At 53.1% G+C, this 23,983-nt stretch overlaps 6 protein-coding genes across 6 annotated transcripts; 3 read left to right on the top strand and 3 right to left on the bottom strand.

The window, feature by feature from the left end:
* Positions 1-1,574: 1,574 nt before the first annotated feature.
* On the bottom strand, positions 1,575-3,127 carry J4E79_004865 (uncharacterized protein; the record flags this gene model as incomplete). Its single annotated transcript, XM_049353747.1, has 3 exons — positions 1,575-1,703; positions 1,752-2,604; positions 2,667-3,127. The coding sequence occupies 3 exons, from the start codon at positions 3,125-3,127 to the stop codon at positions 1,575-1,577; spliced, it is 1,443 nt and encodes a 480-aa protein (XP_049212195.1).
* A 1,674-nt stretch (positions 3,128-4,801) lies between these two features.
* Positions 4,802-5,437, top strand: J4E79_004866 (uncharacterized protein; the record flags this gene model as incomplete). Its single annotated transcript, XM_049353748.1, has 3 exons — positions 4,802-5,002; positions 5,076-5,343; positions 5,397-5,437. The coding sequence occupies 3 exons, from the start codon at positions 4,802-4,804 to the stop codon at positions 5,435-5,437; spliced, it is 510 nt and encodes a 169-aa protein (XP_049212196.1).
* Positions 5,438-6,324: 887 nt separating this feature from the next.
* On the top strand, positions 6,325-7,698 carry J4E79_004867 (uncharacterized protein; the record flags this gene model as incomplete). The annotated part of the gene is made up of 1 exon (XM_049353749.1): positions 6,325-7,698. The coding sequence occupies one exon, from the start codon at positions 6,325-6,327 to the stop codon at positions 7,696-7,698; it is 1,374 nt and encodes a 457-aa protein (XP_049212197.1).
* A 979-nt stretch (positions 7,699-8,677) lies between these two features.
* J4E79_004868 (uncharacterized protein) lies at positions 8,678-11,847 on the top strand (the record flags this gene model as incomplete). Its single annotated transcript, XM_049353750.1, has 4 exons — positions 8,678-8,958; positions 9,037-9,466; positions 9,515-10,657; positions 10,705-11,847. The coding sequence occupies 4 exons, from the start codon at positions 8,678-8,680 to the stop codon at positions 11,845-11,847; spliced, it is 2,997 nt and encodes a 998-aa protein (XP_049212198.1).
* Positions 11,848-12,155: 308 nt separating this feature from the next.
* On the bottom strand, positions 12,156-12,704 carry J4E79_004869 (uncharacterized protein; the record flags this gene model as incomplete). Its single annotated transcript, XM_049353751.1, has 1 exon — positions 12,156-12,704. The coding sequence occupies one exon, from the start codon at positions 12,702-12,704 to the stop codon at positions 12,156-12,158; it is 549 nt and encodes a 182-aa protein (XP_049212199.1).
* An 8,633-nt stretch (positions 12,705-21,337) lies between these two features.
* Positions 21,338-23,395, bottom strand: J4E79_004870 (uncharacterized protein; the record flags this gene model as incomplete). Its single annotated transcript, XM_049353752.1, has 1 exon — positions 21,338-23,395. One exon carries the CDS (start codon positions 23,393-23,395, stop codon positions 21,338-21,340), a length of 2,058 nt encoding a protein of 685 aa, XP_049212200.1.
* Between the last annotated feature and the right edge of the window lie 588 nt (positions 23,396-23,983).

The following is a 23,983-nucleotide window of genomic DNA, read 5'->3' on the forward strand; positions in this document are numbered from 1 at the left end:
GGCGGTGGTACAAGCAGAGAGTGCACCCTCTCATATACTTTCCGTTTGCCCCCGTAAGCCACACCAGCGCGTATCGCGTGAGGAAACCGGGTATTGTGTTGCCTCATAGAGGCAAATTCCCACGCGTACCATAGATTGATGTGTGATACTAGTCCATATGCTTGGTCCGTCACAGCCGCATGGCATCTCGACCTCTAGAGGAGTTTGTGCGACCGGGCCAGATCTGAGGGATACTGCATAATCCGATCAATGGGCCAATGGTGCGAAAAAGCACGTTCGACTTTTGTGGTAGTCTTAACGGAGCAGACAGCCGTTGGGGGAATGCATAGATGAAGTGCGCAGGGGTGTAAATAGCCGGAGGTCACATTTCGCGGGGAAGTCGGTAGCGTGTGCCCATGACTTGAATGCTTGTATATGAGGTGTGGGTCATCTATAATTTAGGATGATCTTGATCACACATGGCCGCTGCTTGTTCGACCATAAGATATGAAGCTCAGAGCTTGAGTATCTCATCGGGTTCGTTAGCGACAGCATCACAAGGGTTGTGAAAATGAGCTGCACGCGCAAAGTGTAGCAAAGACCTGAGTGTGAAAGTATTAGTATACGGTACTGATTTGAAGAGCCGCTGGCTGGAGAGAAGACCATACCTCGCTTATGCATGGGTGGTCAGAACACACTACGTCACGGTGGGGTCTGCTATGTGTGGTCATTCAAATGAATCGTGAGATGTACGGAGCGCCCGGTCAATATAGACCCATCGAATACGCTGAGCCGAACGAAAACCTGGTCGAGGGCCTTAGCCATATGTATAGCGTGTCAGCTCCAGGCTGGACCTGCTCGTTTGGCGCAACAGGAACTGTGAACAGTGGGCATGATTTCGTAACAGCATATGTCGTCTTCTTCGCTGGTAGAAGCAGACGAAAGGCCAGATTGGAGTGATGGAAGGATTGTGGAGCTAATCTGGTCGCCTGACAAGACGATAGAGTGTTCAATAGCGTGATGCATGGATGCCCACCGTCAGATAAGCATTCACATCTCGCGGGACGCTATACTGAACATAAAGTCAGGATGAATAGATGAAATCTGATCCGAGCGCCAGGTCCGGAAAGAGTTCTCAAGCACATGGCAAGCGCCTAGATGTATCGCAGCTGTTGCCCCGGGTGTGCTGAAGCTGGACTGTCAGTCGCTGTCCATGCATTAACAGAATCGTGAACCAATGTGCGAGAAGAAATTGATGATAGAGAGAACACTTTTACGCAATTCCTAGTTCCTTCACCCGTAATAGTGTGTTCCGAGCCACTCATATGTGCTCAATTGCCAAAATTGCAAGACAAAAGCCAGAACGACAAAGGGCACGAGAGCTCAAACCGAGAGGTACGCAGACCCTGCCTTTCCCACTTCCTCAGTAGCCAGTAGATGCATCGCACCATATATACCTTTTGGCGAGATGTCGAAAAGATATGTGACATCATCGGCCAGATTCGGAGCTGCCGTAGATCGCAAATTTCCAACCAGATGCTCATTTCCCATAGACAGTCACCTCGTCTTTTGTACCAGGCATGCGCCAGATCGAACTACTGTACGTAGCCTTTAGCGTTGCGCTCTTGGAGCGTGACAAGGAGCTCATAGAAGTCCTTTCTCCAGTCAACGCACTCAAGGTACTCCCACCAGAGGCGAAGTGCAGGCGCCTCATCCATATCAGACTGCAATCGATCAGCTTTGAACTACTCGTACAGTTCAACATGACTTACCGCGTCAAATGCCTCAAGGATAGACTGCTTCTTGATCATAGCGGTCTTCATGTTGGCCTCACGCTCCCACTCACGAAGCTCTTCAACGTACTTGCGCACGTCTTTGGTCAGTTGCTTTGTGAGCACAACCTCCTCCTCAGAGTCAACAGTGGTTTCGTGATCCGGTGCAGCGAAGAGACGGCCGCTGTACTCCGGCTTGCGAAAGAAATGCTTCTTGAGTTCTTCGGTAACCCACTTCTCGCGCGTCGATGAGGTGAGCTCTTCAGCCCAGTACTCCTTGACGTATTGAGGTACTCTAGCCGTCATGGTGTCATAGTCCAGCTTATCCGACCAGCGTGTCTGCGAATAATTGCCGTAGTACATATAGCGCTTTCCGACGAGAACGAACATGGGCACATCCTCGTACGAGTTGGAGTCTTCGTCAAGTAGATCGCCGTATTCTTCTTCTGGGGCCTTGTTGAAGAAGGCAGTGAGCTTTGCACCGTGGTCGCCAGGCGCCTTGGGCAGGTAAGGTTCATTCTTCGGATCGAGCTGGTAGTATGTACGATTCTTCAGCATGCATGGACCCTTGCCTGAGACGAAACGCAGGCCAGGTGACCAGGAAGCTCCACCCAAAGTGTTGGCGAGGAAGTCAGGATGGAACGTGACGGTGGCGTTGCCTGTGGAAAGTTGACCGGAGAACGCGGGCAGGGTTGTAAGATGGTAAGGCTTCCACGCTGCATCCAGAGAAACGCCTTCGATGGACAGGGCGGGATCTTGGACGGCAATTAGTGGTGAAGCAGGTGGGCTTAAAGCAGGTGTGGGGATCTGCTTGGAGACGACATCGACTTGATGGGTGTTGGTGGTGCGGGTACTTTGTCCTTGTCAGCTTCAAGTAACTCCAAAACTCGTCCATGCATATAAGGATACACTCACACTTGGCCATTGGTAGACTCGAGCTTTTTACCTCGCAAATGCGGAGGCAAAGATGTCTTGACTGTACCGCTGCTGGTGTCGCTGGATGTCCTGAGATGGGGAGGTGTACTGCTGTTCACCTTTTGTACGTCAGCGCCACCGTTTACAGATCCCTGAACCTCTTCCTTAAGTTTCTCCAGCTCGATCCGGAACTCTACGGCGCTTTGGTGTGATTTCTGTACATCCACCTCTTGGAATGGGCCAACATGTACCGGCCAACCGCCCTTCTTGAGCTTGTCGACGGACAATGAGAGGCCATGGTACAACTCTTGGAGAGTGTCGATGTCTGCGCGTATCTTTGCATGCCCCTCTTCCAGGTTGAGAGTCCTTGCCTCCAAGTATGGAGAAGAAGGGGTGCTCACCTGGCTGGGCGCGCCGTGCCGAGAACCGGTTGGGGCGAAGTTGTTGGCCGCGGGATTCATCGTGTAGCTGATGTTGCGGAACCGCTGCGAGTGTTGGCCGTGAAGGACTGGATCGCGATTAGACATTGTACCACGAAAGTACTAGACTTCTCCAACCAGGATGACTTGTAGCTCTGGGGTACTCGGAGTTGTTGAGACTGCAGGAAATTGTCAGCTTGAGGTGGATCTAAGAGTAAGAGGCTCAAAGTCTTACCGTAAACCGATGTGCTATCGTTGTGAGATGGTGTGATCAAGTGAGACGTGCTGGAAGTTATATGCTGGGGACATATAATATAGAAAGGAATGGAGGAGGGACGGTTGGAAACCTCAGAAGACTTGTTTATATAGGCCACAGATGAGAGTCGTGGGTCTGGGAAACAGAGGCGGTGGCATAGCGGCAGCTCTATGCTATCTCAGGTAAAAGAGATGAGGTTGCGGTGATGCCGGGGTGGTGGTGTCTGCAGACGAGAATGAGGTGAAGTTGATCCCATCGAAGTTACCGGTAGGACATTCAAGCTTTGTGCCATTGCGTTGATCACGCAGAATCTTGGGAAGTGTTTGGCACTATACACATTCCCCACGGCGCATGTCACGTCTTACCGAGAATGTGGTTGCTGCTTTGCACTCGAGTGAAAGTTTATCGCAGGTTCTATCCAGGCCCAGAGTCGACGTGGGCGTTACTGGGCTCTCTAAGAGTTTGATGCTTGTCAAGCACGTATCATCTACCTACCCTTACAGTCAGACTATAGCACTAGCTTCGCGCCTCGACTGTGCTCAGAATTGACACGGATTTATCTCAAGTCTAATACCTACGCATTGGTCCCCGTTGGGTATCGAATTGAGCTAATCGTGAGAGGCGGGTACCTCGCTTCCGAGCTCTTCCCGACTCCGTCAACATCTTCTCTTTCCCCATGCTCTGGCATCCACTCGCAACGACGTCGGCAAAATTTCCTGGTTCTGTGGCCCTTCGCTTATCGTGGTTCCAGTCTGGCTCTTGGTACCCCGCGCTCACGAGGTCGACGACTACGCTGCAGAGATGCGCGTCCAAAGGCCCAATGACTACAAGTCTTACTTTCCGCCGAAGTGCTGCTAGATGTTGAAGTCGATGGGGCGCGCCAGAAACGCGCAGCTGCGAGGCCAACTGTGGGATCACCGCCCGAAGTCCGCTCTCTTCATATCAGGCGCAGACTCAGGCATCAATAGGCCTATGTGCAGCATCGAGTTGTATCTGCGAGTCGTGGGTCGGCGCACATGGACAGGTAGCTGGTTCCGACTCGGGGTGCACTACGCGCGTGACCGGGATGGTGAGGGGAAGCCGCGGAGCGACACGCGACATACGCGACACAGCGTGAAGCAGGCGACGGCACCAGGCATGCTCGTCAATTCCGTTGGGGGGATAGAGCGACAGTCTTGTTCAACGACCATGTATCATGGGACGAACATGTCGTCGAGATTGGGAGGAGCTCGCGGTAGCTGGCCTAATGCAGGGGAAGGGAAAGGAGGACCCTGACCGAGAAGCGCGCCAACGTCATTGCGCGCTTGGGCCTTGGCCGTCATTTTGCTCTCCATCTCGCTGGCGACCAGCACTCGACCACTGCATGCTGACTTTGGCCAAACACGGACAGGCCCATCTACCTTCAGAGCAAGCGCCAGCATCGTTCCTTCTCTGTCAAAACCCGCCATTGGTCCTCCAGCATGCCGCCCAAACGCACCCAAGCCCACGACGAGGCGCACACGTCGCTCAAGGACAAACTACAGAACCTCCAGGGCTCGAACGCGCGGGGCGGTCGTCGCAACGGTGGTGCCGGCGCCCTAAACGGCAGCAGCCTGAAGGAAGTGGACAATGCCTCTACCAACAGTGGCCAGACGTCGACCGATCTCAGTTCGTCAGGAAACGTTCGTCGCGCCCTCGCTCTTTCCCCCTCACACGCCTGCGCCTTCCATTGCTAACACGCCCTCGTCGCAATAGATCAAATGGTCATCGCAAGACCCCTCCGTTCTCCAGGGCTACCGTAGAGCCTACCGACTCGATTGCCCGTCAAGCTTCAAGAACCCGCTCAGCCACGTCGTATTGAGCCAGGGCATTGGGCGCATGTCTCCCACCATGGCGCGACCAAAGGGCAAACGACGTGTTCAGAAGGACCAGCTGGGTATGGCGGTCAAGAAAAGCTTCAACTCCCAGGCTGTGACAGAGAGCGACGTGATTGTCGACTGGCTCTACAAGTCGAAACACCAGGGTACGCATTGCGAGCATACTCCGATACCGTGACTAGGCTAATTCATAACACAGACAACGAGTTCCGCGTGCGCTTCGCACCCCAAAGGAAGTGACTGGGTCACTCGCGCCTATACATCGCTGCATTTTCGACTTTCTTCGACGATACCCCTCTTTGGCACGATAGCCACCACTTTTTTTTACACACGACATGCAAGCATTGAACAGGAGTTTGGGATACTGGGCATTAATGAACAGGGAAGGGTTACGCATCACGGCTTGGTTTGACCGCGTGGGTCGGTCTGATGTCCACAAACGACCCCGAGCATGGAACATACAGAGATAAAGGATGATCGGCAATGAGCATTTGATAATACCAGGAATCGGACTGGGTGTAGCGGATGCGCCTCGGTGCGTCGAGTCCATAGCATGTCTGCCTGCCATGTGCGTTCCGCATGGCGAACAAGGGCAAATGGCAGAGCTAGTGTCAGGATATGCAAGCATCAGCCAGAATAAATACATCCGTTCGTTTATCTATGCGGGCGCTTTGCTAAACCGTAGTCGCGTCATAGTAAACTCTCGAAGCTTCGACGCGCTCTTTGCCGAGGGCAGCCAATGAAGTTGCGTCACCGGCCCGTGCCCGCAAAAAGTTGTCGATTGTCGGATTATACACCACAGGTCGAAGCCCATAGCGAAAAGCAGTATCAAGACAGTCATTACTCACCTCCGCACCGTTTCAGGATGAGCTTCGCTGGTCCCATGCCGCTCAAGGCGGTGGCTCCCGTGCGCATCGCCGGCTCGAGGTCCTTCGCCAAATGTCAACGACGATGTATAGCGACGCAGGCCTCGCAAACACAATCGCGGAGACCGTCAATCGCACAGAGGCAACAACCGCACAATGCGCAGTCAATACGAGTATGTAGCATCTGGTTTCCCGCTGTTCCGAGTTGAGTTACTAACACAGCATGCGCAGTTCTTCCACGCCTCTCCCCCGTCCTTCGCCATGGCCGACCCGTATCAAACCCTCGGAGTCGGTAAGAACGCATCCGCCGCGGACATAAAGAAGGCCTACTATGGTATGGCCAAGAAGTACCACCCCGATACGAACAAAGACGCCGGTGCGAAAGAGAAGTTTGCCGCCGCACAATCCGCATACGAAATCCTCTCAGACGCCGAAAAGAAGAAGGCCTTTGACTCCTATGGCGCCGGTGCTTTCGATGCGAATGGCGGCTTCAACCCTGGGGCTAGCGCTGGAGGCCCGGGAGGAAACCCGTTCGGAGGAGGAGGCTTCGGTGGGTTTGGCGGCTTCGGTGGCGCCCAGGGTGCGGGCGGATTCCAGGACATCAATTTCGAAGATCTGTTCGGAGCTTTCACAGGTGGACGACGAGGAAGAGGCGGAGGCGGGAGAAGGAATCCGTTTGAAGAAGAGATCATGGTTGGCGACAACATCGAAGTACAGACAAACATCTCGTTCTTGGACGCGGCCAAGGGTGTCAAGAAGGACATACACATTACCCCAATGGCAGAGTGCGGGACATGTAGTGGCAGTGGCTTGAAGCAGGGTGCCAAGAGAGCAGAGTGTAAGAGCTGTGGGGGTACTGGACAGAGGGTAACGAGCATGGGCGGCTTCCATATGAGCGCAACTTGCTCATCCTGCGGTGGATCCGGGTTTGCGATACCCCGGGGCTCGTCTTGTGGCACTTGTGGCGGCGATGGAGCAGTCAAGGAGCGCAAGACCATCACCATTGACATCCCTGGTGGTGTAGAAGACGGTATGCGGTTGCGCGTTAACGGCGAGGGAGACGCACCACTCACGGGCCATGCCATGTCTTCTGGCACCATCCGCGGCCAGAGAGGAGATCTTTACGTCCTCATTCGCGTAGCAGCTGACTCGAAGTTCAAGCGCAATGGTTCGGACATTCTTCATACAGCCACCATCCCCTTCACGACTGCTGTACTGGGAGGAGAGATCAGGGTACCTACCCTCGAAGGTGAAGTCAAGGTCAAGGTCCCCACTGGATCTGGAACAGGTGACCGCGTCACATTGTCTGGCATGGGCATGAAAGTACTCTCCGGCCGACGAGGCGCCAAGGGCGATTTGCGCGTTGAGTTCAAGGTCAACATGCCGAAGTATCTCAGCGTCAACCAGCGGACCATTCTCGAGATGCTGGCAGACGAGATGGGAGACAACAACGCGCAACGCGTCATCAACCCTGGAAAGATGAAGGACCAACATGGCAACAGTGTTGGGAACGATCACTCGAATGAGGGCTTTTTGAAGAGCGCATGGCATAACCTGACTGGGCAACATAAGCACCTGGACCCAGAGGAAAGGCGTAAGGCGGAAGAAGACGAGAAGAAGCGAGGATCTGGCTGAGCTTACGTTCATGATATGAGGACACGTTGTATAATAAGGCGGGCGTACGGGACGACTCATGCGACTCATGTTATCATGTTTGCAGCAAGACGATTGAGAGCATTCAAGGCGCATATGGAGACTGGTTGAGCATGATGTATAGAAGTATTAGTATTTGGCCTCTCGACTCAGGCTTGTAGAATATCACGCTGTTTATGACGCACGGAAAGAAGCCCAAGATGTTTACGAATTGAGGCACTCGCTAGCTTCTCCTACCCAATATCGCGGGCGCGTAACCAAGGCGAGACTCTCGGTCTCCTTGCATGGTCATTGGCCGGCGCGAGCCGCACAGCTGGGGTCGGCTTGAACGTCTCGCTGAATTTCCGCGACGGTGTGACGAGCTTGAAGAGTCACATATCGATAGCGGTCTGGCTCGCGTGGCGTGCTGGAGGTGTGATAGGCGAGCGTGGATGAGGAAGTCGCGGCTCTGGTGTTGCTTATGCATGTGCCTGCGTCTTCCCCACCAACATCACTCGCACCCTCCGAGCTCACCGACGACACCAAACATCGTCTGCATTGTTACCACCTGGGCATTTAAGCTTTCGCTGTGCCGCACCACAATCGTTCCCAGGACTCGGATTGACTAGATCGTGCCCCATGCGGCTGCTCACCCGCCAACGATAGACTACGTGAACGAGCTACCCGACCAACGCATCGTCCCGCTGTGCATGTACACTCTCGCGACGTCATCCGCTGCGTGAATGCTCTGCTACTTCGCGAGCAAAGCATCGACATATCCATCCCAGAGTACTAGGCACGCGCATTTGCAGCTACTGTTCTAGCGCGCCATCCGAGGCCCACGACAGCCCACTTCCCACGTTGTCGCCTACGCCATTGTCGCCGATCACCACACCCGCGAGCCCAAGAGCCTCCCCTCGCGGCGATACCTCTACAGAAAGCGCGCCCAGCGGCGGCCTCCCCAGCGCACCCTTCGCCCACCATGACGACGCAAATACCCATGATCTCGGTGCCCATGAAGCAGACCAGCGAGATCGACTGGATAGCCCCGCTGAAGCAGTACATACGCGCCACGTATGGCGACGACCCAGAGCGCTACTCGGAGGAGTGTGGCACGCTGAATCGCTTGCGTCAGGATATGAGAGGCGCTGGCAAGGACAGTGCAGCAGGCCGGGATCTGCTCTACAGATACTACGGGCAGCTGGAACTGCTCGACCTGAGGTTTCCGGTGGATGAGAACCACATCAAAATAAGTTTCACATGGTACGTTGGCAAACGGGAAGGAGCACCTGAGAAGCAGACGGATTAGGCAAGAGTACGCCCAAGACTAACCAGCGTCAGGTTCGACGCCTTTACACACAAACCAACCTCTCAGTACTCCCTCGCATACGAAAAGGCCAGCATCATCTTCAACATCTCAGCCGTCCTATCTTGCCACGCCGCCCACCAGAACCGCCACGAAGATGTTGGGCTCAAGACCTCGTACCATTCGTTCCAGGCCTCCGCCGGCATGTTCACCTACATCAACGAGAACTTCCTGCACGCCCCCTCGACCGATCTCAGTCGCGAGACTGTCAAGACTTTGATCGCCATCATGCTGGCACAGGCGCAAGAAGTCTTTCTGGAGAAGCAGATTGCGGACGGCAAGAAGGTCGGCTTGCTGGCAAAACTTGCCAGTCAGGCCGCTTTTCTGTACACACAGGCAACGGAAGGGGCGCAGGAAAACGTTACGAACGCTGTGTTCGAAAAGGTCTGGCTATTGGTTTGCCAGGTGAGAATATCACAGCATTACTTGCTATCAAAACTAACGGTCGCGCAGATCAAATCGCACCACATGGCTTCGCTAGCCCAGTACTATCAAGCTCTGGCTGACGATGACGCCAACATTCACGGCGCAGCCATCTGCAGGCTACAGGTCGCCGAAGCGCATGCCAAAGACGCCAATCGAGCAGCCCACAGCTTCCCCAACAACGCGCCAGCCAACTCGAACCTAACTTCAGAGACTGGAGGCATACTCGCGGAGATGACGAAGAAACACCTAACCAACGTTCAGGAAAAGCTGCTAGAGTTTGGCAAAGACAACGACTTCATCTATCACCAAGGCATTCCGAATGAAGCGGCCTTGACACCAGTGCCCAAGATGCCTGCGGCCAAGGCGATACCCGTCAGCGAGTTATACCAGGGTCAGGACATTCAGAGAATCATCGGGCCAGATATCTTTCAAAAGATTGTACCTCTAGCCGTCACTGAATCGGCTAGTCTGTACGACGAAGAGAAGGCCAAGCTTATACGGGCTGAGAGCGAGCGTGTCGAGGTCGCCAACGACGAGATGGCCGCTAGTCTCGACTATCTCAAGCTACCTGACAGTCTCAATGTGCTGCGAGGAGGCATGGACCAAGATATGATGGTGGATAACGACTTTCGAAAGTGGTGCGAAGAGCTCGCTGGGCATCAATCATTTGGCCCTGCGTTCGAACAACTGGAAAGGGACAAGACCGAGATAATGAACTCTCTCGATGCCAGTATGAAGCAATTAGACATGGAAGAGAGTGTCTGCGAGAAGATGAGGTCCAAGTACGGATCCGAGTGGACACAGCAACCTAGCTCGCGGTTAACCTCGACATTACGAAACGATATCAGAAACTATCGAGGGGCAGTTCAAGAGGCGAGCACCAGCGACGCACAGCTATACAACACGTTTAGGCAATGTGAGGCCGACTTTGACGAGATGCGTTCAGCTGGTGAGACAGATGAAGCCGATGTGTTATATTCCCGGGCTATGGTCAAGGCAGGCGCAAGCAAGGGCAAAAGCCCTAGGCCAATGGAAGGCAACCTTATCGATGATGACATTGACGAGGGTCCGTCAGTCACCGATCAAATAGCAGCCGTCGAGGATATCCTACGGAAGCTGAATCTTGTAAAGAAGGAGAGGACGCAGATACTGAAGGATCTCAAAGACAAGGTACATGGCCGTCGACTTCCCCTCATAACGTATACTGACTGAAACAGGTTCACTCTGACGACATCTCTAACGTACTCATCCTCAACAAGAAAGCCATTGCGAATCAGGAGTCGCAATTGTTCAAAGCTGAGCTGGAGAAGTTCAGACCACATCAAAATCGTATACTGCAAGCCAATCATAAACAAGCTTCGTTCCTGAAAGAGCTGACCCGGACTTACTCCGATCTGCTGAAAGACAAGCGTGTGCGATCTGAGCAGAGCAAATACGAAGCCTTCTCGCGGCAGCGAAACACAGTTATGACGAAGTATCGCAGAGTGTATCAAAGTTTCAATGACCTCGTCGCTGGCTTGATGCGCGCCCAAAGCTTCTACACGGAGATGAAAGACACCGTGCTAAGTCTGCAGAAGAATGTTGAGACGTTCGTTAACAACAGGCGGAGCGAAGGCGGACAGCTACTGTCGAAGATTGAAGAGCGAAACAAGACACAGGGTGCAGACCAGGAACAACAACGGATGAAAGACCTTATGGAGAGAATGTCCTTGGAGCCTTCGGGTTCGCCGGTATCACAAGGTGGAGGTCGCAAGAAGAGCATACCACCACCACTGTCTTCTACACCGGGCTACCCATCAAGTTCGGGGGCTGGCCATCCTGCTTATAACCCCGCGGCTTCACCACCAGTCACACCGCGCTACCCGATGACCACAGGCCCAGGGCAACAATACATGTCGCCACAGCAGTCCTATGGTCAACCGTCGAACGGCTACAACCAGCAACCACCTCCGCGTCGAGAGAGCTACCAACAACAATACCCTACACATCAGTCCCAGAACTCTCAGGGCTCCTCGGCTTACAATCCCGCGGTTCACAACCAATACAACCCGGTCTCCCCACCGGCACATCAACAATTCTTCTCCCCGCCACCTGCGCAGCATCAGCAGCATCAGCCATGGGGTCAACCCCCTCCAAACCAGCAACAACAATGGGGTGGTACACCTCAGAACAATCTACCACAGGGTTATGTTCCACCGCCACCTCCCCCGGGACCGCCACCGAGTCACAATCAGCAAGATTACAGTCACTTTAGCCAAGGAGGGTATCCGAATGGACCTGGCGGATATGCGAACCAGCAGAGGCCAGCGCAAGGACAGAATGGCAATGACCCATGGGCAGGGTTAAGTGGCTGGAAATAAGGAACATGTAAAGCGAGAGAGAACGTTGTCTTGGCGCAGGTCATTTTCGATTGTTTGACAGTCTCGCTGCGCAGAGTTGGAGTTAGTTTACAGGTTCAGTTCATTCGGCAAGGTCTTCTGAATAGCGGACAGTGGATAACAATTGTGTACTGCCAAGGCAGGTGTAGATAGTTGGAAACATCAGACATGCACAATCAGCTTTTGGCATAATTCCACACTGAGACGAAGTCTCGCAATCAATGCTCTGGGTATACTTAGCTATTTTGCGTGTGCTACTGTGCCTTCACCGCGTGTTGCAGCTTGACAAGCTATTCACCCACAAAGTCATACACCATTCTCACCCTCAGCTCCTCGCCTTTGTTGTTGCTGATCTTCACGCGTCTCGTATGTCTCCTCTCTCCATCAACAACCTCGAAACCCCAAAGATGACTAGCCTCCCACTCGCCCTCTTTTTTTCCTTCTGCGTGGATCAATTTCCCGTCGCTATCTCCTTCGATCCAGTCACCCTCGCCCTCATCAACTACTCCCGTCTGCCTCCCCTCTTCAACACTGACCCATTGACTCCTTCCGGCTACCTCACCAAAGAAACCGTCCTTATTGGTACGCCACTCGTAGTCTAACGTGTACTCTTCGGTCGTACCGGGGATTTTGCCGCTCGTTATTGACTGCGCCATTTTGATGTGTTGGTGATCGGGCTGGCTTATGTTCAGATGGATGGATGCTGCCGTGGCTGTCTTGCGGACTAGGACGTTGACGCCCTGCAGTGCGAGGACTGAGGCAAAGTCATCGGAGCAGGCTTTGTTTAGTTGCCATTTGCCGGAAAGGGACTGTAGAGATTTGTTTGGGGGCGCAGCCATGGTGTGTGATACTCAAGATGGATGATGGGTTCTGAGATGTTCCTCATCGCAGTGAGATGGTCGACTACGGAAGATGATGCGAAGCGCCATTAGGGTGTGGGATGGTGTCGTCACCACCTGCATTGCCTAAATTCAGTCTCTTCTAAAACTACTCACTTTGTTTGTTGCGTGTCGACATGGCTGCTGTGCAGGTTCGTTTCTACGAAAGACCGCTACAATTGAGAGGTATGGATCCCAGTATGTTGGTATATTGGTGGCGTGTCGAGTTGCACTTCCTTCCCCCATGCGGAGAAAACCGCCTCCGCTTCTAGTAAAGCTTCTTTCCGCGGCTCTGGTCATCCCTCACGCACGACAATATCACCACCAACACAATAAAGCGCGCGCCATCGGGTCTGAGACATTTCACCAGCGAACAAATATGACGAAGACGGCCTATTCCAGGATTACCCTGCGTTGCTCCCAACCTTGATGGGCCGGTGTCACAGCAAAAGTGCCCTTGACATCATCTCGGACAATGCGGCATCAGCAAACTCTTCGTAAATGGTCATGCCCGTTACATCGCCCCTTGTTAGAGGGCATACGTACGAGGGAGGGATAAAGGTTGCGAGGTATAGTCGCACTAAAAGTGGCTTTGAGCGGCGATCGTTACCAGGCTAAATGCTGTTGGACGCACAGCGCTGCGGCTGAACACTGACGAGCGAGTTGGCCCTACCACCTACCCACATTGACATCACACCAACAGGCATCATGCAGCGAGGCGCAGGAATACTTATACAGCTTCCAACGCGTCAATTATCGTGGGGCTATCCACCGGCAACTGCATCTTAATCCTGCATATTCAATCTACATATATATCCTTCCAACAGTCGTTGTCTAGTTATCGACTTCTTCAGTAAACATGTTGTTCACTTCAACCACAATCCTCGCGACGGCCTTCTGCTCGCTGGCGTCCGCGCTACCTACGTCGAATTCAGTTGCTCGGGCGGGCGGCCCTGCGATTGTACCTATCCCCGCAACCTGTACCGTCACCGACCCTCTGCCCACTGGGTCAAATGCATCTTACATACCGTCGCCGGCTGCCCACGACGACATCCTCTACAGCTCATACTACCCTTCCTACTCGTCGAATACAACCGCCATGGCACAGCAGTGCCTTCAACAATGTTACGGCTACGGATACCACACAGAGTGCAAGACATCATACTGGGCAGAGAACGTGGTAGTACCGGCAGGGTACTATGGCACAGCTGGCGGACAACTAGAGACGGCCTGTTTGATGTTCAGCAGAGCCTTGACCAGCGACGACTTCGTCGCTGCGCCAGAAGGCCAAGGTACCGGCGCGACGGCCGGCAACATTGCTTGCTGAAAGCATCACCTATGACGACGGAAGTTTGTTTCCACCAAGGCCTGTCGATTAATGAGAAACGATCTGAAACATGACATTTGGGGATTGGCGTTACGTCACGGGATAAACATGAGGACATCGATGCGGAGACGGTTTCACATTTCTACTAGGGAGGGCAACTAATTAATGATCTTAGACTACTACGTAATAATCCTCACACTGTTCGCTCACATCAAGATACCCCCCAAGGCTGTGATGTCACTCCGTGGTTCCTAACGTTCACCGACTACTAGAGATTAAGTACTACAGAGGAAAGATTCAGTATGGTTCGTTGACAACTTGACCTATGTGGTTAGTCTCTGGATACAATTACCCACTGGTCGCTTCCTCTTTCGGCGAAACCATGAAGTAGCTCATCGATGTGGTCGCTTTGGGAAAGAACGCTTCCGAGCTAACATCTGTTGACAGCATCCGCGTATGGGCCAAAGCCGGTACACCAATACTAGCAGACCCTCAACACCGGAAGCTGTTCTGGACATCAAGTTTGCCGATGTCGTCATTCCCATCCTCAAATTAGTGAGGTGGTATCGTGCGGCAAAACAGCTATTTTTGGGTGATAAGAGTGCGGCGCGATTTCCCGTCGTGCAGGAAATCGAGTGCCGCAATATTCAAGCTTCGCGGGATTGTTCAGTACAAGCTAAGGACTCAATAGATACGAGCTGCTAGTCCACGGTTGCCTCGTCTATTCTTACCTTTTCGCTATTACCGTGTTGCCTGGACATGGCAACATGCAAGGCGCAATTATGGGTGGGGCAAGAGCGATGCGGGAGGGCGAGCGGCGGCGACTTTGGGGTTAGGGTGATGCGCCTCCATCTGTCGCGTGTGAGGGCTTGCATTTACGAGGTCACGCTCGCGTCGCGCTTTAGGTGCATCGTTTGACATTTGCTCTGTGTCATACGCCGGAAGCGCATATTGTTGAAGTCGCGAGCTGGACTTGGTAAGGTAAAGTACAGCTACGTCCCAAGATTATAGTAGTGGGTGGTCAAGGTTTATGGGGCGATATCCTTGCCGGCAACATTTACTTGGTGGGTGACAGTCAAGAAACGCCCTTGGGTTCTCTACAATGATAGACTGATGGTGCAAAGACTTACTGCAACATCCTATCGCTCTGGAGACCAGACTGTAAGAAGATTGTGGTTCCGCGGGCGACTGTGATACACGTGCGTAGGCGTTCACCAAGGTCGAGCACCCGGGTAGACTTTCCGCAACGCCTGATCTGCCCCCAAAACACTATAAACGAGAGACCTCTTCTCCAACCCCAAACTTCACGACGCACATCTGATGGCCATATCAGGAAGTTCTTAACCCGCAAATAGGACAAAACTCTCAATGCCGTCAAATACGTAGCATGCCCAAATCTAGCAGACGGCCACTTCACTGCGGCCGAGAAGTGAGACCACTGGATACGGTCGGCCCCTAGCTTTCCATCCTTCGGGCTATCTGCCACAGCTGACTTTCCCACGATCAACCCCGGGGTGCCACAGTGAGATTTTGGGGCTGGTAAGAGATGAGCATACTCCGATCGGAGTTTCTGCGACGTTCATTGGCGGCATTGCGGAGATGTATAGGTAATTTGGCTGATGCTGACGGGCCGGCTTCCTATATCGGCACTGCAGTTCTTCAATTCGGAAATATGGAGAGCGATTTGGGGCTGTTGTCAGTCACAGGAAGCAAGTATCCGCATGGTCGTATTCATGTACGCTCGTCCATGGCCAAGAATGGGAATCACGCAGGTCCTTGAGGGGCTAAAAGCGCGTAAGCGAAGTCCATCTTACAGTATGGTGGGTACAATTCCGTATTAGGTACTATCTACGATAGATTGGCCGTAGCTTCGTGGGTCTTGACCATGTAGTGAAGGCTGGTATCAACCAGTGGTGATCGTCACACCACGCGTTGGAAAGTAGTTCAGAAATTCTTGGTGAACAGGGTTTTGCAGACGAAAAAGTAAATGTAGCTGGAAGACACCTGTAGGCTAGTGCCCAATGAACGCTGGCTTGAACGCAAAAACAAAATGGGTATAGACAAGAAGCGAAGTTGAAAAGAAGAAAACGCAGTGCCCGAGCATCTTTAGCCAACGAAATGCTAGGATATCTCTGTCTTCACGGGTACCGTACCCTTGAATTCCCCATGTAGTATATCCAGGAGCTTGCGGAGGGTATCCGAATTGCTCCCTCGCCTGCGCGTGACTGTACCCTCATCATCCTCACCCTCCGCGTCGTCGTCCTGTGTAAGAAGCTCGATGGTCTTTCGAAGCTTTTCGTAGGCCGCGTTAAGCTCCGTATGCGATACTTCGAGCTTAGTGTATCTTTCGTTCAAGACCGCAAGCTGCACTTCAAGATCTCGGGCGTGCTTTTCTTTCCGCTCTCGAAACGCACGTTGAGCGGCACGATTTTGAGCCCTTCGTCGCTGTACAAATGTTAGCCTTAGGTTTTGTTTGTGCGATATAGGATACATACCCCTGAGGTAGTGTGTGTTCGTTCGGTTGGCGCGGGCGTAGGCATAGTCCCGAAAGTAGATTCAGCGTGCTGCAATGGTCGAGGACTGCAGTATGGACTGTCGTGATCGGATCCGAAATCGGATGGTGTCATTGGCATGGGGTATGATCCAAACTGCATAGGTTCATCGACGATGTGAGGGTAGTAAGCTTGGTGAATAGGTGCAGGAAATTGGTCGTATGTAGATGAGACCTTGAGCAAGTCAGTTTTGTAAACTAGGGGAGTTCAACATAAGACTCACAGGCGATCCGCTTAGACTCGGAACTTTGGAGAGATCGGGAGGCATTTCGAATACGGCTGGCTGATGTGTTGGGGCAATGTAGTTTCCCTGTGCCATCCAGTAATCGAATGAGTGAGAATCCATTGTGTGTGATTTGCGATTGCAGATAAGTGATGGCGAGAAAGTCGGTAAGTCTTTGCGCAAGGCAGAATGGTGTATAGGAATGAGCGATTGTTCTTCTTGTGACTAAGACTTGTGTTGGAAGCCGCTGCTGAGATAATGTGCAAGTGTCGTGTCAGTTCAAGTTGAGATACGTATGTGGTGGAGATGGCTTACACAACGGTGGGCAAGCTGAGATCTTATACACTGTGCGGGCGTCGCGCATGTCTCCCTCGGAACCGCGTCGAGTCACATGAGATGGCGGCCAGTGGCTTGAGCAGGGATATCTGACTATGCAATTATGCCCGCGAACAACCCCAACGGCCATGGTGGACCCTGAAGATGTGGCTTTCAGCGGAATACGTGCAGAAGATAGCTTGAATCGCATGCTCATACAGCTGCTACCGGCACACGCGTCCGAAGCACGGCCCACCAGTGCAGCAAGCACACCACTTATTGTTATTCTCGTCTTCGAGTGGTTCCCAGAGTTACACCAGCCATGGCCGCGAGACAGGGGTCTGCATGGAGGCGTGCGCTTTACTCTTTCAAGTCTTTGATAAAAAGATTAGTACGCATGCTGAACTAGCTGCAACAATTTGCAGCCAACCAAAGACACGGTATCAAAGTAGTTCGCTGTCGCATTTGGTGACAGTCAGAGAGGTGCCTGGTCTTGTCTTCAAAGAAAACCACCCCACTTGAGGATTATCGTCCCGCACAAGATGCATGGTAGGGCTGGATCTCCAGAAGCTCGGCAGTCCTTGGCTGTGATGAGATATCTTGAACGATCAATCGAACAACATCCGTAGTGAGGGGCTCACATACCTCAACGTAGACGCTCTGTATTGCGCTGAGTCTAATGAGCTTGTCTACGTGACGACGTCAGAGCGATGCACTGACCCAAAACTACGTTCAGCTGGGCTGTTGAGCCTTCGCTTCTACTGCGAGCCTTGGGCCGAAGTTCGGTCGTAGTGAAGTGTCGTTCGCGCTAACTGGGAACGATGTAAAGTGCATGCAATTCTGTCACCGCTCTTCCTCGCTCGCTGCGAGAATACCGACACAGGGGCTATAATGGCTACCACCGCTATAACCCGGTACCATGTGTATTGCGCCCTTCTGGCGAGAACAACCATGTCAGGCCTTAGCGCATTCGGATGCGTTACGACTTCCGGGTGCGACGACTATGGAAAAAAGACAGCTATCGTATGCTTCGCTAGCTTGATACAAAAGAGCAGAGCGTAGAATGCGCTCCTTCACATGTCTTGTCGTGCATTTGAAGGAAAGCAGGTATTCGCAGGGTCGGGAGGCGATCGGTGAGCGTCGGGTACTGCTGCCTGGGGGTGGCCGAAAAAGAACCCTATGGTGGCAGCACGTGGAACGCTAACTGAGCTGAAAGTCTACCTACGTAAGCGCGCTTGCCATGACTTATCAGTAGCCTTGTCCATGAACATTCCCAAGCGACCACCATCTTACATCAGGGAAATGCTCGGCGACGTAAGGTGGTATATACTCACCGTATGCATCCGAGCAGGCTACAGGATGCAGAATACCTATGTCTGCTGCTCGAAACGTTATCGATGCCTTGCGCCAGGCTGTGGAGAGTCTCACCTGGCCGGTATGGTGTGATTCTTACATTGCACGACCCACGTGGAAAGAGACAGCCCTACGGCGTTCTGCTGTGACTACGCTGGACTACCTACCGAAACCAGTAATTCTGCACTTCCAGCGTGGCGGCGCACTAGTGACGTTCGCAAGAGGGACGCACCGGCTCGGGCTGCCGGTCTGGAGCTGCTTTCGCGAAACGAGCCTGTAGGCTGAAGAACCACCGCCCGCCGTCTTACGCATCCACCGGGTCCGCATGGGGCTATTTGGTCTAACCTTGTAGTAGGATTGCCAGCCGATACATTCTCAAGCGAATCGTGTATCTTATCTGATGGTCCTTCTCCCGCCACATTCGCTGCCGTCAAGCATACTCGTTAAAGCCTGCGCCGATTTGGTCTCGGCGCTGCAAGTCATTAGTGTGCCATCCCTAACCGGCAACACAACCTCTCTGCCCCGCTGCTGACACACCTCGTTCTCCGCAACATGAATCCCCAGCTTACACCCTGAACCCATGAAACTTCGAGGCTATCTCACCGGCTAAACGGTCAGTAGCGGGAGAGGAGATCAACCTGAGAGTTGGCGGACATAGGCGAGTTACAACCCGCTTCACTGCATCCGCATCGGGGCACAGCGCACCAAGAAACATACACAACGCTAGACGGAAGTGTCGAATGTTAATGCAAATACTCTGCATTATCTACACAGGATAGATGAGGCTGTCCAGTAGCAACGTTGGTTTGCCATGTTTCGCTCATTCCAAATACCATAGGACGTGTGACATACAATTAGACGGCCTCTGTACCACATCCCCGTTCCAATGCTATGGATTTGGATCAGCTAACCCAGTTCAACTCACCTTCTCACTTTCGAGCCATCTATCACGGTCCCAAAGCGTAGTAGCGCAGAACGCACGTCAGGGTCCAGCACTTGTAGATCCTGGCGGACACTAACAGCCCTACGACAACTATCGCTGCTTTAGATCCGCCGCCTTACCAGACCCCACCGTTCAGATCTATCGTACGATTTATAGCCATTATCATGCAATGCTCAACAAGTGACGGGGAAGATAGATGATCGCCGCCTGCAGCACGTCTGCCCATCTATCATCTAGAAAGAGCTTTTGATAATGTACCAGTAGCATCATGTACGTTGATACCTGCAACAGTCTGGAAACATGCATACGTTTTATCTCGTCGTTTGACAAGGGCCGGTTATCAGAGATGCTCTTTACTCAACACAAGCACAAATTAAATGGTTAGCTTCATGCGACATTACGCATACTAACGACTCCTCTTACTATCCATCTTGATACCTACAGTCTTGAGTCAAAGCGGGTCCGAACTACCACCGATGACACCACTGCCACAATGCTGACTGCATACCCGTATCGCGTAAGCCGTCCAGCACCAATCACATCACAGCCTGCACGCTTCGGACCCGATCCAAGACCGTTCCCTTTCCAGAGCTCAACGGACATGGTCTCACATGAGTCAGTGCGTCTTCTACGGGCCTTCTAGAAGGTGACTGTACCTCAGCTTCGACGTTGCGCAAGTCTTGGGAGAAGTCTGTGCACCGGGGCTTCATTGCGATTCGATGGAGGGCTGCAGATACGAAGTGTTGGTACGAGAAGCTTGGTGATGCTTCGCTAGCAGTGATTCCGATTAACGAAGTCGCCGTGATCGCTCGATGACTACAAAGCTTGTACACCTACCTAATACCTCCTCTGTTCCTGGATCGGAGGTGATGTCACTGAGTGCAGAGCTTCACGCTACGTCACTGCTATGAGGCAGCGCTAGATACACTGGCTTATGTGATATACACCTTCCCACTCTTCATTCATCTTTGTACTCCTCAACAACTAGCAAGAGTCTGACAGACAGCTTGTGACTTCGTGCCCACGCTTGACATTCATCTTAGCATGCAACGACGAGCATGTTGCTGTTTCAGAAGATTCAAGTATAGTTCAGGTGTGGAAAGCAAGGTCTTGGAAAACAAGGGTATATTTTCATATCTAGATGCTATATCTAAACGCTTTGCTCTTGGAACAGCTCTTCCGTTGTATGTACTGTTCCTCCTAAAACACATAAGAAGGGATAGGACACGTCACGACACGTTGCACGAAATAGCTTCGGTTAGCAAAAGATGGCTATGGATGGGGTATCAACATCAGGGCGTTTACGCAGTGCATGGTGCCATCAACCTGTGCGAGGCTCGCAATCATAAGCGAAGCATCACAACAGGACGAGTGGGCGCGGAGGTATAGGTGAGATATCGTGTGCCGTGAAAGGGAGTAGGTGCATGGAGCAGAAGTTGACCGATGGGAGGCTTGGGCGCAAGGTCTAAATCCGGCGATGGGTTGCAGTGGAACCAGGCGGATGATGGTGTTCTTTGGGATGTTTTGCTAGGGCCAATGCTGCGTAGGTTGGTCGCTGTGGAAGTCCAAATCCGGCGAGGGCTGCGTGGTCCGGATGTCGCATGGAAACCAATGTGGAGTGGTCGCAACGGCTTGCTGCTTGGAACTGGTTGTCGCAAGGCGAGTCGACAACTGCTTCGGATAGAGTCGCTCGTGTTGCAATGGGGCTTACCTTCACATTTCACCTCGACACCACTCATCTCCATGTGGGTCATTGAAGTTGAACATCTTGGTGTTCGAGTACTATAGATCATTAGCAGGTAGATGTCCCAAACTCCTCCCATTTTGGGTCGCTATAACGCCATATCGCTATGCATGACAGAAAATATTAGAATGTATACTTTAGAGTGTCCAAAGACCGCTGCGTCGTTTGCCCATGGGGTAGACCAGAAGGGCAGCCATGAACAACCCGACAGTGATGCCGATAGCAATCTGGATCATGGACGCAGCGACATTGAAGACGATGGCATTGAGGCTGTCGGTGGTGGTCTGCGCTACGTCAGTAATGTTTTCGTAGCGAGATGAAGGATTGCTGACGTCGGTCGATGTCTCTGCGCCCTTGATCAGAGCTGATGCTGTTCGTAGGGCAGAGTTGATACTGCCACTCGACGCAAGAGAGCCCGGAACTTGGACGTATACTGCAGGTAGGAGGACGGCAGCTGCAACTCCATGACGTAATCGGCTGTACAAGTTTGCCAACACGCCAATAGTGAAGGCGCCAAATGTATAGGCGATGGGGGCAGATGAGGAAAACTTCAGGCCAGCGTAGAAGTTGACAATGTAGCCAGCAAACGCGATGGTTATCATAGCCGGCATCTGCTTGTACTTGGCCTGTACCGTGAAGGTCGTGAAGAAGACGTAGAGTGGGACCATGAGGAAGTTCCAGTATGGGTTCATTGGATCCTGGCACTGGGTCGAATTGGTGGCGTTGGAGTCTATCGCACCGTATATAGCTGTGCCGACAGTGATGCCGTATCCGAGAAAGAGCGAGTAGATGATGGCGAAGACAAGGCGGATAGATCCCGGTACGATAGCACGAGACTGGAGCTCCAGGGCCGAGCTGAGCACCAACCATCCGGGAAGGATTAGAGCGATGGCGCTCTGTGCAATGGCCGAGAAACAGAAGAGGTTCCCGTTGTTGATGCTACCAAACGCCCGCGCAAGGAAGCTCATGAGGATAGTCGCAGTGATTTCGAAGACAGTGCTGTATGTCTTGGACAGCGGAGCGATGACAAGCTGGAGCAGCCCGAGGACAATGCCGAGTACGAAGATGACGGGCATGTCGATGGGGCGGGCCTTGAAGAAGCAAGAGACTGCCGCACTAGCAAGACCGTACATGAGGACAGTCAGCCAACGTGGATGGCGATCCTTTGCGTTGATGACCTCGTCCAAGCGGGCAAGAGCCTCGTCCAAGCTGATGACGTCGTGCAAAACCTCCTTGTAGATGTCGTGAGTGTCCTTCAGCTTGCCGAGGTTGACGCCTTGATCGGTGCGAACGATCTTGACTTCAGCGGTGTGGGTCATGCTGTCATCGAAGGAGATGATCATACACCCGGGGATGTAGAGGAATTGGGAGTTGATCTCAAGGACCTTGGCCGTTGTCGCAAGGTACTCTTCGAGGCGATGTGTGGGTGCGCCAAAGAGCATGAGAGCGCGGCACATGCGGATGATGTACTGCTGTCGCTTGAGGATGTTTGCAACGTGTATCTTGATCTTGGCATCCTGGTCTTCCTTTGGCTTCAACACCTTGGCAATGATTCCTCCACTGCTGCTGCGCTTGTGATGGCGCGGGCGCATAGCGGCATCTTTCTTGTCATCCTTGGGGTTTGCCAGCTTGGCTGAAGCGCCAACGAGAGTCGCCAGCGTCTCTGTTGACTGCATTGGCTTGTTTGCGTTGTACCATTTCTTCTTGGATGGGGTGCTGGGTCCTGAAGAAGAGCCAGGTCGCGACCTCTGTGTGGGTGATGTCTCGCTGGCTTCGGAGGATGTATCGGTATAACCGCGCACCGGTTGCTTGTAGGCTTGCAGGAGCTGGTAGAAGATGCCGCCGTTGGTGTTGCCGGTGACAGTGTAGGCGCCCTCGGGATCCACTTCGCTCACCGGCGGCGCGTTGTGGCTTTGCTGGCCGGTGTGGTATGCATTCCAGAGCTCTTCGGCGTCGGTGGCGTGCTCGTTGGTGGTGATTTCATTCGACCCGGATTCGCTGATGCGGGTGTAGCTCTGGACGTGTTCTAGGGGCGCAGGGACTTCGACGTTGGCCGAGCTGTTGAACCTGACCCGCGTCTTGCCGGTTGCTTGCTCGGGCTGCATCGAGGGCGAGGGGTACGTGGGCGGCATCTGCTGCATCTCGTGCGAGTCGACGTGCGTGTGCTCCGACGAGTTGGTGGTCGAGGGCTCCATTGCGGCGGGTGCTGCGTAGGAGAGGGGGGCGCTGTGCGGTTGCTGTGCTTATGGAAAAAGAAGAAGAAGAGATGAAGACGACCGCCACGTTGGAGGCGCCATGAGACTTTGAGTACTCCGGCTACGAAGGTCCGGCACTTTGCTGTGCGTAATGGTCCTCGGACCGCAACCCAAAATACATTTGCGTTCGGTCGCGACCTGGCTGTGGATCCGAAACACAGGGCCGGCGGGTAGAAGCGATCAAAGGGGTCGCCGAAATGGGAAGCAAAGTTGCAAACTGGAGCCCAAACGCGTCGTGACTGTGTGAGCCATGATGCAACGCCAACGTGCGAGAGCTGCGAATGTGTCAAGGATTCGCTGCCATTGGCCCGTTGCGTGACTAGACCACGCCCGCTCTATCCGTGCCATCTTTGAAATATGGATCTTTGCATCAGCTGCTAAAGCATGGCGCGCATCCCCGACTCAACATGTCAATCCCCATGGGGCGTGCGCATAAGCGTGCACTCAATTCCTCTGTTCTTTGGTGCTGCGTCGAGTCATGGTGGCTGAAAATTTATCGTCGTTTGACGAATGCGAGGTTGTGCGAAT

The sequence above is a fragment of the Alternaria viburni genome (assembly GCF_023758015.1).
Source record: "Alternaria viburni strain BMP 2772 chromosome Unknown scaffold_8, whole genome shotgun sequence".
NCBI lineage: Eukaryota > Fungi > Ascomycota > Dothideomycetes > Pleosporales > Pleosporaceae > Alternaria > Alternaria viburni.